We start from the raw sequence: 12,340 nt of genomic DNA on the forward strand, positions 1-12,340 counted from the left end.
GAGGGGTGGCGCCCGAGAAAGCATTATGCGTATAGTTGCGAGTATGGTACAAGAGATGCGATGCGACATGCAATTGGTATCGTAAAAGAGCACTATTCATTCAGGAAACGCGTGAGGGACGAGGGGAGCGCGGCTGGAGTAATTGAAGAAAGTGGTACAATAGAAGCGAGCCACAGCCCGCTCCATCTCCTCGACGGTCCGTGCGTTAACAGCGATCAAGGGGTCTGCCACAATGTGCAAAGGACACTGTGGCCACCTCATGACGACGCGGCGGAGGGCTTCGACGCACCGGACGCGCGAGCTTGGGATGCGATGGGAGAGGCCTACGCCGAAGACCGGAAACTGGTGAAGGCGGTAGAGGTCGCGATAATGGAACACACCCGCGAGAACTTGCTCGCGGATAAAATCCGCATCAGGAATCCCGTGCATGGGCACCAAGAGTCGGTCAAGGGCAAGGAGTTCGTGACGGAAGCCAAGCTCGAACACCTCCCAGAGAATCTGTGGTCCAGTGGTCCCGTCGACTGCGGTGATGGGATGGCGGAACCACTCAATCGAGCCGGAGGCTCCCTCTTGAAAATCCTCCATCAGGAACGCGTGACAGAAGACATCCTTGACCTTTTCCAAACGCTTGGTGCGACGATTGACCACAGTAGTGGCCGCTGCGTTTGTGTCGCCGTTCAGGAAGTCTCGCCACCACTGCGGCCCCACGCGCGTCGCAGGAGAGTCCGGGAGAGCAAGGAGGTACAGCCATGGGTCGCGGACCCCAAGCCAGTTCATGAGGTAGCGCGCGACACGTTCTTCTGTAGTGGGCCCGACGAGCAGTGAAGGCTCCGGCACCCAGTAGCCCCAAAGGTCCTCCGAAGGCTTGCTGGGTTGAGAGCGATCGACAGATTGCATTGCCAAGTCCCACGCTGGGAGCGTACTCGGCATCCATGCGTGATTCTTGTCGACGAACTTGTCTCGCCCACGCAGGTGACTAGGATGCACTGCAAACGTATGAGCCAGACATATCGTGATGAACCAAGTAATGCGAACCTTTCTTCGCCTGGGAGGCCCCACGGGTGCTTGACGAGGGGAGCGAGCGGACTGGACCGCTTGCTGATGGCTCCGAGGACGGTCGCGCGCGATAATCGAATCGCGTCAAAAGAGGGGCCTGAGATACATCGACATACATGTGCTTGACGGAGCATACGGCTCGGAGATGACGCGCACCCGAGAGTCCAGAGAAGATGGGGACCCCATCCGATGCAAAGGGCAAGAGTGCGAGCTTCGACGGCTGGCGAAGAGGGGTTGCGATCCGTCTGACGTCGTCAATATTTTCGCCAACGCAGGGTCTGACGAACCAGACAGGAATACCGGCGCACGCGAGGGTCTGAACATCCCCAGGATCAGTGCAGAATGCGCCCATGTAGCCGGGTTGGACCATTGAAGTTGTGGTCGTGGATGCCGTAAGACGCGAATAGTCGATCCACGCGCGACATGCCAGCCAGAGGCGTTGGGTCTCCCGAAGTTGGAAGAGGGAGTCACGGAATGTTGCTGGGCAAAAGCGGAGACGATCGCGAGCTTGAGCCATCGCAGTGGACATATGCGCGAGTCGAGGAACCGGGCATCCAAGGGTGTCGATATGCTCTCGAACTTGCTCTTGCATCTCGTCGACAAGAGAACAGAACTGTCGGAAGGCGGGGGAAACGAGGAGACCAAGCGACTTGAAAACACAGCCCTCCACTGGTCGGAACGCCGTGTTTACGACTGGTGTCCACCAGACCGGAGCGTACCGATGATCGCTGGGGTAGGGGAGTCGCACTACAGACAGAAACGCGAACTCAGGGGCGAAGCCTTGAGGCCACTGAAAAGGATCGTGCTCTCCATATCGACAGTCGGCTCGCAGGGAGACTTTGACGAGACCGACGAATGGTTCGGGAATCCAGGACATGTTCGGCGTCGTTACAATGTAGTTGCCATCCAAGGTGAACGCCGCCGCGCGGGCCCTTTTGATGTCGAGATCTTCATCCAAAGTGTTAGCAAGTAATGAGAGACAGTCAATATAGACATACCAGCGAAAATGTCAGGGTCAGACTTCGAGCGGTGGGTCATGGCGCGATATCCCGCAGAGATGCGCACGTATGAAACCTAAAAAAACAAAGGAAACTGACAGAGCTGCGCGGATTTGCGGCGCGAGAGAGAGAGTCCGGCGGGAGGTAGCTGCGGGAGGTGGAAAGGTCTGACCAATAGGAAAGACCTGGCGAACACCGCGGAAGGACGCAAAGTCGTTCCGCAGACTCGTTGGGAATAGATGGGAAAGGAAATCAAACGGCGGCAGCGTGGGGACGAAGGTGTAGCAGTAGCAGGCCAATGATGGTGGAAGAAGGACGTAGAGGTCGTGGAAGAGGTCGAGCAAGGGACTCCGAGCGAGGACCCACAGTGCACACGGTACACCGTCGCAGGATCGCTCAGCGCTCAGCGCTCAGGCCTCAAGCGCACGCGGGTCGGCTATGATGCCGACTCGTCTTCCTTCCATCCACCATCTCCCTCTCTCCTCGCATTCTCCCCGCCTCGCCCACAATTCTTTTGAGGTATGTACCCTGATCGGCTATTCATCATATCATTGTACTCATGGTCTTACGTGAGAGGAGCTGTAAGACGGAAGAAGGAAAGGTCTTCGGTACGTCTCTATCTCGACTTCTGCATTCCCATTGCCCCCCGCGAGTCCAAGTTCCTCGCTCCCCCCTTCCTGCAAGTCCAAGCTCCTCAATCTTCCTCTCGCGAGTCCAAATGCCTTGCTCTTCCGCGAGTCCAAAATCCTCGCCCGCTCCCCGTTGTGTACTCCCATCGCCGTCCTATTGGACAAGGGCGAGGCTCGCTCGACTTTGTGTCCGCGGGCTCGTCTCAGGTGTATCCCTCTATGGACACTCCCCGTTCTTCCTCTCTTCAAATGATGCTCGTGCGACCGTCTTGCCCTTACTTGGTTCAAACCGGACGGCCGGGACGGGACGATTTACGGTCGCTTGGACCTGAACCAAGCGTCGCTGGGCCACTCGTCCAGAATCTGCCGCACCCAATTTCGCTTTGTCGTGTTCTCAGTCGCGCGGTGTGGTCTCATGTGCATATAAAGTGTGCGTGCCGTCATTTCTTTGCTCGCCTCATCTGCTCTAACCGTGCTCGTCTCCCGTCTCCCTACTCATCTGTCGATGCCCGTCACTCCGACCCGCGACAATCCAGTCCGCCACAAAGTCTTGGAGTACCTCGACGAGCATATTCCGGGCCAGTCCAATCTTGGTGCCCCATGCCGCTCTGGTGGTCGTCGTCACTTCGTGCAGCCGTCCTGGGGCAACAAAAATGCTTCCATGGTCGCGAAGGTCTTCGATATCGTGAGTACAGCCCTTTCTTCTTTCATTTTCCAAGCTCACGAGCCGGTTGCAGTGCACTCTATCCGAGAAATGTACTCCCAACTCGCTCAGCCGATCTCAACTCTCCGACGCTGTCCGCCTTCAGTGTCTGCGCGACGTTCTCGCCATGGCCACTGACTGCCCAGCTTCCTGGCGGGGGGCTCTCCTGAGAGAGATAGTCCTCCTCGCTCGCCGCACCGAGCAGCACGTCGAAGAGCAACAACCTCTTGCGCCGGCGAGAAATGCCACCGATAATCGCTCTACGCGCTTAGGAAGGCGTCCACTGCCTCGCGCATGGGTGTTGGTGAAGTTGTTTTTGAAGGTACGTATGTCGTACTTAAGATCGCGTCGATGCCATACTAACTGTCTGCCAGAATTTGATCCCGCCAATGTCTCTATTGGAGGAAGGCAAACGCGACGGCGAACACGTCACGTTGCGCTGGTTGGATCTACGCGGTGTTCAAAAAGCCATCTCAGATGCCATCGCGGATGGTCTGCTCACCAGTAACACCGGTTTTGAGTATTACGACCGCCATACCGGAGAGTGGAAGCCCAAACCGGCCGGCCGGATCTTCCTTAGGCCTAACGAGGGGTTGCTTGTCAGACATCGTGATGTACACCAGCCCTACGAATTCCGACTGCAATTGGCGACCATCTCCCCATCTCCTTCGCCCTCCCTTCCTCCAACTCCATCGTCGCGCGCTGGTCCCAGCACTAAACGCTCTCTGGACGATCTCCTGCACCAACGCCACTCTCCTCCGCGTAAGCGACGCACACTCCTCCGGCCTTATCCCTCGTCCCCCACGCCTGTGCGCTCACGTGATAAGGGCAAGGGACAAATGGCCATCACAACCCCTATGCTAGACGAGCACTCCGACGCAGACGATGCAACCACTCAGGTGAACTCCGATGAAGACCTACTCAGCGATGTGCCCAACACCCAGGACGGAGAGCCAGCTCCGTCCAGCAGCGTACCTTCCACCCCTGCTCGTTCTAGTGCATCCGTTACCCCGTCGCGAGCGCGCGATTCTGTCGTGCTTGTGACCCACGCTGCTCCGCCCGCCAGGACCTCCACACGCCCGACCAGTGCCCAGGTCCCCGGCCCAGTCGCTCCCGTGTGCGCCCCCCTTCCCCGGAGTCGCACGAATATTCCTCCTGTGCGTCCGAACGTTGCCGCCACTCGCACCCAGGTCTCCTTCGCGCCCACGACTGGTGGCCAGACCAGCTCCGTGACAACCCCAGCTTCCTTCAGCGCCCCGGCCACCCAAGCCACTGCGCCGGCCACTGATGCTAGGGCGAGGGATGCTGGAGCGCGTTCTCGTTCCCCAAGTCCGGCGGAGTCCGACGACTCTGAGCGCACTCTCGTGAACGGGTCTGCACACCCAGTGGGGATTCCCGGCTCGTCCTTTCTGAATCCCATCATCATTGATGACGGCCCGGGCGAACACGCAGAGCATCCCTTCCAGCTCTTCAGTCAGACAGGCTCAGAAGACGACCCTATTGTCCTGTAGTTATCGCTTCTCCTCTGTAATGTATCTACGTCTCGTGAAAATACCAATAATTGTTCTCCACTGAAAAACCCTTCGACCACTCCATCCGCACGCCACCTCGGCGCCTCGCGTTTTTTGCGCTCTGGCCACAACCATAAACAATAGTGGTCAGTGCATGCTGCGGTACGTGACCACCCTCCAATTGTTCGTTCTCTTGTTTATTCTGGCTCCACAGTGCTTCCCACACGTGCTCGAAACTTCTCTCGCGACGCGACGTATCGCATAGTGTCTCCAGACCTCTTCCTCGTGTCTTTCTCGTGCTCACATCCCTTACTACCTCCTAATCGCTCTCGTCTCCCCTCGCCCACCGTCATGCCCGACAACCCATCACGCTCTCCATCCCCCACCCGCACGGAGTCAAGCGCACACGAGACGGACTCGTACAAGCCCTCGCGCAACCCATCCCCTGCTCGGGACCCCGAGGTCGGCCAAGGTGACAACCCAAGCGCTCTGCCACCCGCCGGCAAGCCCAAGAAGGGTCGCAAGAACAACAAGAAAGCCAAGGCCCCGACGACTCAAGACACCATCGAATCGTCCGACGATGACGAACCAAAGCCTAAGAAAGCGAAGAAGCGCAGGGGCAAGGGGCGTGCAGGCCCTATCCCCATGCTGGTCGAGCCGACGGCGGAGGAGAAGAACCACGGAGATCGTATGGACTGGGATGGTCATTACGCCACTCACCGCCATTACTACGCCACCCGGTACGAAGACTGGAGGAAACAATCTCGCAAGGAGAAGAGCAAGTTCATCATCGACCGCGCAAACGAGGCCATGCAGCAGTGGGGTCTAGAACCGGACTCGAAGGCAACATCAAACTGGTTTATTGAGGTGAGTGCATGGTGCATAACGCGGTCGACGCATCCTGACCCCCGTACAGAAATCCCACCACTGGTTCAACAACGTCCAGAAGCACAGAGACTGGCAAGACTGGATCCAGAAGATCATCGGCAACGAGCACCGTCCGCAGATTCGCAGTGTCGCCGCTCGACCACACGAACCGACGCCTCTAGTCAAGCGGATGGTTCAACGAGCATCCGCTGCCTTCGTTCTGTGGGCCCGAGACCCGAAGAACAAGACGAGGGTCCCCGAGTACGACGGCCCTAACCCCGGGAAGCGTGCGTCACTCAGGTCGCAGGCGTTCGAGAAGGAACCCACCGAGGTGCAGGACTACTACAAAAAGCTCGCTCATGAGGAGTCTCATCGCGCGGATCCGAAGGTAGTCTTCGAGTAAGTCTCATACCTTACATTTGACGACAGTGTGCTGACCCGCGAGCAGGAACCAAGAGACCACGGGCTCCCTGCTCGAACAGAGCTTTGATCAGCTTGCTGGGTTCCATATTGCAGGCACCGGGCAATCGTCCTTCTCCACGATCTGGATCACACGCAAGTCTAACAATGAGTTGCATTTCGAGTAGTAAGTGCCCATCTCTCAAGCGAGCTTTACTTTGCTTACTCGTTGGCAGCCTGTCTGGCGGCGTCAAGACGGAAGAAGACTTTTGGGCGTTCGAGGGAGGGCCGACCGCTGCAGAGAGAGACCGCATTCACAGGTTTGCGGAATCCCATATTCGTGAGTGCATCTCCTCCTCCCGACCAAATCGCGTGACTAACTGTACCTCAGCGCCGAACCCCGACTTTCCCGCTGACGATGAAAAGAACGAGTTGCCTGCATGGGACCCGAGAACGACTACCCAAATGCTGGCTCTCAAGAACGTCCACGACTACTTGCAGGCCGCGTATCGTACGTCTTCTCTCGAAAGTCGTGAGCTCTCGTTCATACACCCGCAGGTATGGCACATCCTCAAGACCCCGCGGTCGCGCTGAGCGTTGCCGATATTGGTCAGAAGCACACCATCGCGGATGCCTGGCAGGACGCCGGCATTGAGGGCCTTGAGACGATGCCCTTGCCCGAGTTCATCGCTCTATACCAGCGGCTCTACGACGCCCAAGGCACCTCCGACGCCTTCCGTTTCCTCCCAAGCGACCTTGCTCCACCCCAGCCTCCCCCCGCCGGTGTCTACGATACGCAAACGATCTACCGATCGCCGGCAAAGCGCACCGAAAAACACGCCCGCGTGTGGGATCTAGGCTCTCCCCCCTTACCGCCACTCGACCTAACTCCTGACCTCCACGCTCCCGCTTCTAGCGTTGCTACACCACCAGCCCGTGAGAACACATTCACAGAGCTCGAGTCGCTCGAACATGAAGTCGACCAGCGCGATCGGGCGGACGAACAACACGCCGAGGACGAGCGCGCTCAGCGCGAGACCGAACAACGCGAACGCGTCGAGCGCACCCGTCTCCAAGCCGAAGAGCACATCCGCATCGAGCGCGAGGCTGAAGTGCGCGCCCGCGTCGAGGCTGAAGAGCACGCCCGCATCGAGGCCGAAGAGCGCGCCCGCGTCGAGCGCGAGCAAGATATCCAGAGGCAAGAGCGCGAAGTACAAGAACAAATCACTCGAGAGTCTCGAGCTCGCATCCAGCACCTGGTCCAAGAACGCACCGCCAAAAACTCTTCACTCCTCACTCAGGAGCAGGCAGAGCAGCAAGAAGGCTCGCGTGGCCACGAGAACGCCCGCGAACACGAGACGGGGCATCCTGAGCAGCTCGAGAGGCGAACAACGAGGGCCCAGGCAGCTGCTAAGACTGCTACGGCCGAGCCGAGGCGCAGCACTCGTGGTGCCCAGCCCCCATGTTCCTCTCCTACAAGCGTCAGCAACACCTACTCGCTCAGGCGCAAAGCCGACGCGGTTGAGGGCAACGATAGCGCGTCGGTGAATGGAGGGGCGAAGCGACAGAAGACAGCACAATCGAGCAAACCGTAAGTCATTTCGTCTGAGAACGCGCGACAGACATGCTGACGCATTTACAGCGCCCCTAGGCCGAGGGCGAAGGCGGCGACGTCCGGCTCCCGACCGGCGACGAGGAGCAGCGCTCGCTAGTCTGCGCACCGCGGAATATAGGTCGCCACGACCAGTATCTTGAGCTTGTAGTATTTCCTTACCACGAACGCAGTGAACGGCCTACTATGTGCGCCATTTGTACTAGTAACTCTATGATAATCCCACTGGTTTGCAAGCGACGATATTGAGTAGGAGTAGTTCGGTAGTAGGCCGTAGTAAGTCCTCGTATTGCCTGGCATGCGCTAAATGAGACACACACGACGCAGTTAGTGCTACCAATTGATTTACTACCGGTTACTACTGGTAATAGTGAACTGACGCGCGCCTGGTTACACAAAGATATAACTCTATCGCCAAAAGTAGAATAAGGGAACAAAGAGAGAAGCATAGAAGAACGGAATGGAAGAGAGAAGGGAATACAAGGCAGTGAATAGACATGTGGAACTATGGGTACTATCTCACAATGTCCATGTGTACGTAGAACTGTCTGTATGTACCTATGTTCGATATCCAATGTTCAACACACGTCACCCAAGTCCCCGACGTCATTCGTCTATCTTGCCCGCCTCACCCACTTTGCCCACGCCCTCGTCCTCTTCGCTCATGCACCTCACGCACGTCCACGTCCTGTCAGCTGCCCAGTCACCCACGTTGTTCCCATGTTGGCCACATGTCTACCTTGCATATGTCATTCACGCGTCACCCACGTTGTTCCCATCCTGCCCCCCTCGCCCGCCTCATCTACCTTCCCCGTGCGCGCACCGACCTCTGTAAATAGCTGGTTGTCTTGTACAATACTTTGTGTAGTCTAGTTGTCATTGCCAATAAATTTTTTTCTTGTTACCTCTCTATCTGTGTGACTGTCCTTGATATTGGTCCGCTAATCTGAACTATTTCTGAGCTGCTCTACTATGTCTAGATGTATGAACTAATGCTTGCCTACACCTATGACTATCTCTGTCTATTTGACTAGATTAGTTTTTGGGACTTCTAAATAGACCTAATCAACTATTCCTGACTATTGGTCTAATTAGTGCTCAATAGTCCTAATTAGGAGTTGGGGGTTTCCCTAATGGAGGATTGATAATAGTGAAAAAAGCACTGATAAGACTCTTTAATTGCAAGATCACAAAGACTGAATAGATGCTCTGACCATGCAAACAGGAATCCAATGAATATCTGGAGCGGGCATGGAGGGGTGCAACTAGGGGGTGTGTTGTGGAATGGACTCTGGATGTGCCCTATGTATCATTTTTTTCCTTTTCCTTGCCCTTTCTCTGCCTTTTACTATATTGGAAGGTTGTTCCTGCACTTAAGCGCCTGTATCGTGGACTCACTTAGCACTTGCACTTCATGTCCTAGCCCTCATCTTGACATCTGTATGGATGGATGAACTGCCCTGAATGTTATCTCCCCACCTCGTTTACAACAGCCCACGAGCATGACAATGGTAAGATCAAGCACATCATACTCGACTTCGTCAAGTGAGCATCTCAGTATCACACCCCAATGTCTTATTAACCTATCTGGAAGGCTTACTACCAAGTCATACGCTGTAAAGTATCTCCCAGAGAAGCTCGCCGAGCACCTCAACAACTTCGGCATCCTCGAAAAGGTTTGTTTCTCTACACCATACGTCTGTGTGCCCTCAAAGAAGACTGAACCTCTCCAACGCAGGTTCACAGGTCATCGCAGTGACCTGTGACACAATGCGGAGGTCAACGCCGCTCTCATGCGCGAACTCTGTGAGAAGTATTCCAACCTCCGCATTGGGAATGGGCTCGTTCGGTGCTTTGGTCATGTGCTCAAACCTGGTGAGCGAGGTGCGTACCTCTGCTGGGTGAAAATGTTCTAAGGCTGTTCGTGGCTCTACCTGCGGATGATCCAGATCCGTACCCACGGATCATGCGTGTTCTGACACCCTGATCTGGAACTGCACATGATCCGTGCATGTATGATCCGGATCCGCAAGAGCCGGACCCGCGGATGACAGATACATCCGCGGGTTGATCCGTGAAGGACAGATTTGCACGGATATCTGCCAGATCGGCGGATATTCACATGTGATCTATCTGTGGGTAGAGCTGCAAGGGACGGGTATGCAGAGATATCCGTTAGATTGGCGGATATCTCTCAGGTCAGAAGCACGGTGAAAGACGCAGTGACAGGCGCACCCTGCTGGTGGCTGCACACGCACATTGATGTATGGTATACTTATTACTACTTCGCTGTGCGGCGCCGCAGGCGCAGGCGCACTGGCGCAGCGTGCTCATGTAGTTTTTCAGAGGGTAGAGCGCATGTGGTATACGTGCACACAGGAGCTCTGCGTGAAGGAACTATGAAGGATATCAACTAGTATACATACAACAGTGAACTACGACGGTCATTCGACAACCAAAGCCTCGCGAGCCTCTCGTGCTCCCTTCTTGTCCTTGATGAAGTTGATAACCTCCTTCTCCTCGACAAGGCCTGGTACCTTCGCCCACGACCCAAGGACAACATTCGCCTGGACGGATTGGTTACCAAGAGAGTGACACAGTCGCGACACTGTCAGATGACCTCACGAAAACGCGTGCTCAGCGTCTGTCGAGGTACCTAAGGTCGGTATTGAAACATCAGCATAGGATAGTACTGGGGCAGTGCAATGCACACACCGGGAGCACTAAGATAATCTAGTGCCATGCAGGCGAGCGCACGGTCTTGAGCCGAGTCGGTGTGCAGCAACGCATTCCAGTACTCAAGTGAATCATTGACACTGGGCTTGACCGGCGCATCGAGGTACTCTTGGAGTGCGTCAATGCTCGTCTCAGGCTCGCGCGTGGACCCAAGGTTGGCGAACATCTGTGAATGATACACGCGTCAGTTCAGATAGCACATAGGAGGCAGAAGTGGACTGTGAGGACAATGCATACCTGATCAATGAGCGCGTTGGTCTGGGCAGTAAGGCTGAGAGCGCCAGGCTCTGGAGACTCATCACGCGATGGCACGGCTGCCGCAGGGGCTTCGGTAGGCTTGTAGTAAGTCGTCCAGGCGTGCATAACGAGACGTTGAGCCTCGACGATACACGAATCGATCCAGCCTGCCTGCCGGAAATAGGTGAGCTTGTGACGCGGATGGAGAACTATGTGCGAAATCGGATATGTTAGTCAGTGCCATGGTCAGGGCTGAGATCACCGACTGGGGATACATACTCATAGCAATCCAATACAATGGAGTATCATCCGTCTTGCTGTAGTACTTGTTCAGGATCTCGTGGGCAAGAACCACTCCACACTTCACAGCGGGATGGCACACCTGCGTCAGGGCCCAGTTCAAAAGATGGCCGGTTAGTACATCGATCACCGGTACAACATCGTGGAGCACAGGGTGGGTGCTCCTGGAGGCGCGCTCCGTGGCCTTAACAAACGGCTACATTAACTGTGAGTAAGAGCGGAGGACAGACAATGAATGAACTCACCGCGAGGAGGGTGTACAGCTCGCCAAGAATCTTCCATTCGGGGTCGGTGATGATGTATTTACGCAAGCGCAGTGTCTTCCTACAGTTGAACTCCCATTTGCCACAGAGCAGGTTGATCACAGGCCGCATGTTGAGGGCACGCTTCAAGACTGCGGTGATCGAGCCCCAGCGTGTCTTGACCAAGCGAATGAGAATGTGCGCGTGTAGCTTCTTGTCGCGTGCGAGCTTCTCAAGGGCTGCACGCACCTGAGGGTGGTGCCAGACCTTCACAGAGAGCTGCATGATCCACCAAGCAACAGGTGAGTAACCTGTAACATTTGCATGCAAAGACATACCTTGTGAAGAGCCGATCGAGCGAGCTGCGCATGTTGGCGGGACTTCTTTGCGCTTTTCTCCTCGAGAGTGTCTTTTGTGTCCTTGGGAAGACGACGCTTCATGAAAGGCTTGAGCACAGCCTGACGGGACAGAGAGTTAGCAATGGAGGTCAGGGTGTTGTTCTTGAAAGAGTTTCATCATCTTGATGTTGACCTCCGCATTGTCGCAGGCGACGGCGATGACCTTCTTGAGGATAGCAAACCGAAGAAGACATTTCTCCAGCTTCTTGAGCAAGTAGACGGCCGTGTGCGATTCCGTGAGCCTGCAACGGGATGTCAATACGAGCAGAAATAAAGAAAGTGTAAACAATGTACTTCACAAAGTCCAGGATGATGTGCGCGATCTGGCCGGACTCGTGCCAGTGCACGGTGATCCCTAGGTAAGAGATCACATTAGGGGATGTCCAGCCATCAAAGCAGATGTGGATTGATCCTTCAAGAGCCTGTGCGTGAACGATTGTGAGAGAGAGGTCAACGTCGGATATGAAGCACAGCAATACGGACGTACCTTAAGACGTTCAATGACCCGATGCTCGACCTCAACGTGAATATCGCGGATATCGAGCGATACGGTCTGGCGGGATGGTAACGTCACCTGACTGTTGCACATCTTGATTATCTCGTTCAGCTCCGGATCCTCAAAGATAAGGAAAGGCTGGTTGCGACGAGATGA

At 55.7% G+C, this 12,340-nt stretch overlaps 3 protein-coding genes across 3 annotated transcripts; 2 read left to right on the forward strand and 1 right to left on the reverse strand.

Annotated features, from left to right (window-relative positions):
- Positions 1-96: 96 nt before the first annotated feature.
- BXZ73DRAFT_90351 (uncharacterized protein) lies at positions 97-1,933 on the reverse strand (the record flags this gene model as incomplete). Its single annotated transcript, XM_048025605.1, has 2 exons — positions 97-986; positions 1,036-1,933. The coding sequence occupies 2 exons, from the start codon at positions 1,931-1,933 to the stop codon at positions 97-99; spliced, it is 1,788 nt and encodes a 595-aa protein (XP_047877363.1).
- Positions 1,934-3,188: 1,255 nt separating this feature from the next.
- On the forward strand, positions 3,189-4,897 carry BXZ73DRAFT_78056 (uncharacterized protein; the record flags this gene model as incomplete). The annotated part of the gene is made up of 3 exons (XM_048022803.1): positions 3,189-3,368; positions 3,403-3,708; positions 3,761-4,897. 3 exons carry the CDS (start codon positions 3,189-3,191, stop codon positions 4,895-4,897), a joined length of 1,623 nt encoding a protein of 540 aa, XP_047877364.1.
- Positions 4,898-5,248: 351 nt separating this feature from the next.
- BXZ73DRAFT_102012 (uncharacterized protein) lies at positions 5,249-7,875 on the forward strand (the record flags this gene model as incomplete). Its single annotated transcript, XM_048015087.1, has 7 exons — positions 5,249-5,764; positions 5,814-6,163; positions 6,213-6,350; positions 6,400-6,503; positions 6,555-6,674; positions 6,722-7,754; positions 7,806-7,875. The coding sequence occupies 7 exons, from the start codon at positions 5,249-5,251 to the stop codon at positions 7,873-7,875; spliced, it is 2,331 nt and encodes a 776-aa protein (XP_047877365.1).
- Positions 7,876-12,340: the final 4,465 nt, after the last annotated feature.

This window comes from Epithele typhae (genome assembly GCF_022376455.1).
Source record: "Epithele typhae strain CBS 203.58 chromosome Unknown BXZ73scaffold_28, whole genome shotgun sequence".
NCBI lineage: Eukaryota > Fungi > Basidiomycota > Agaricomycetes > Polyporales > Epitheliaceae > Epithele > Epithele typhae.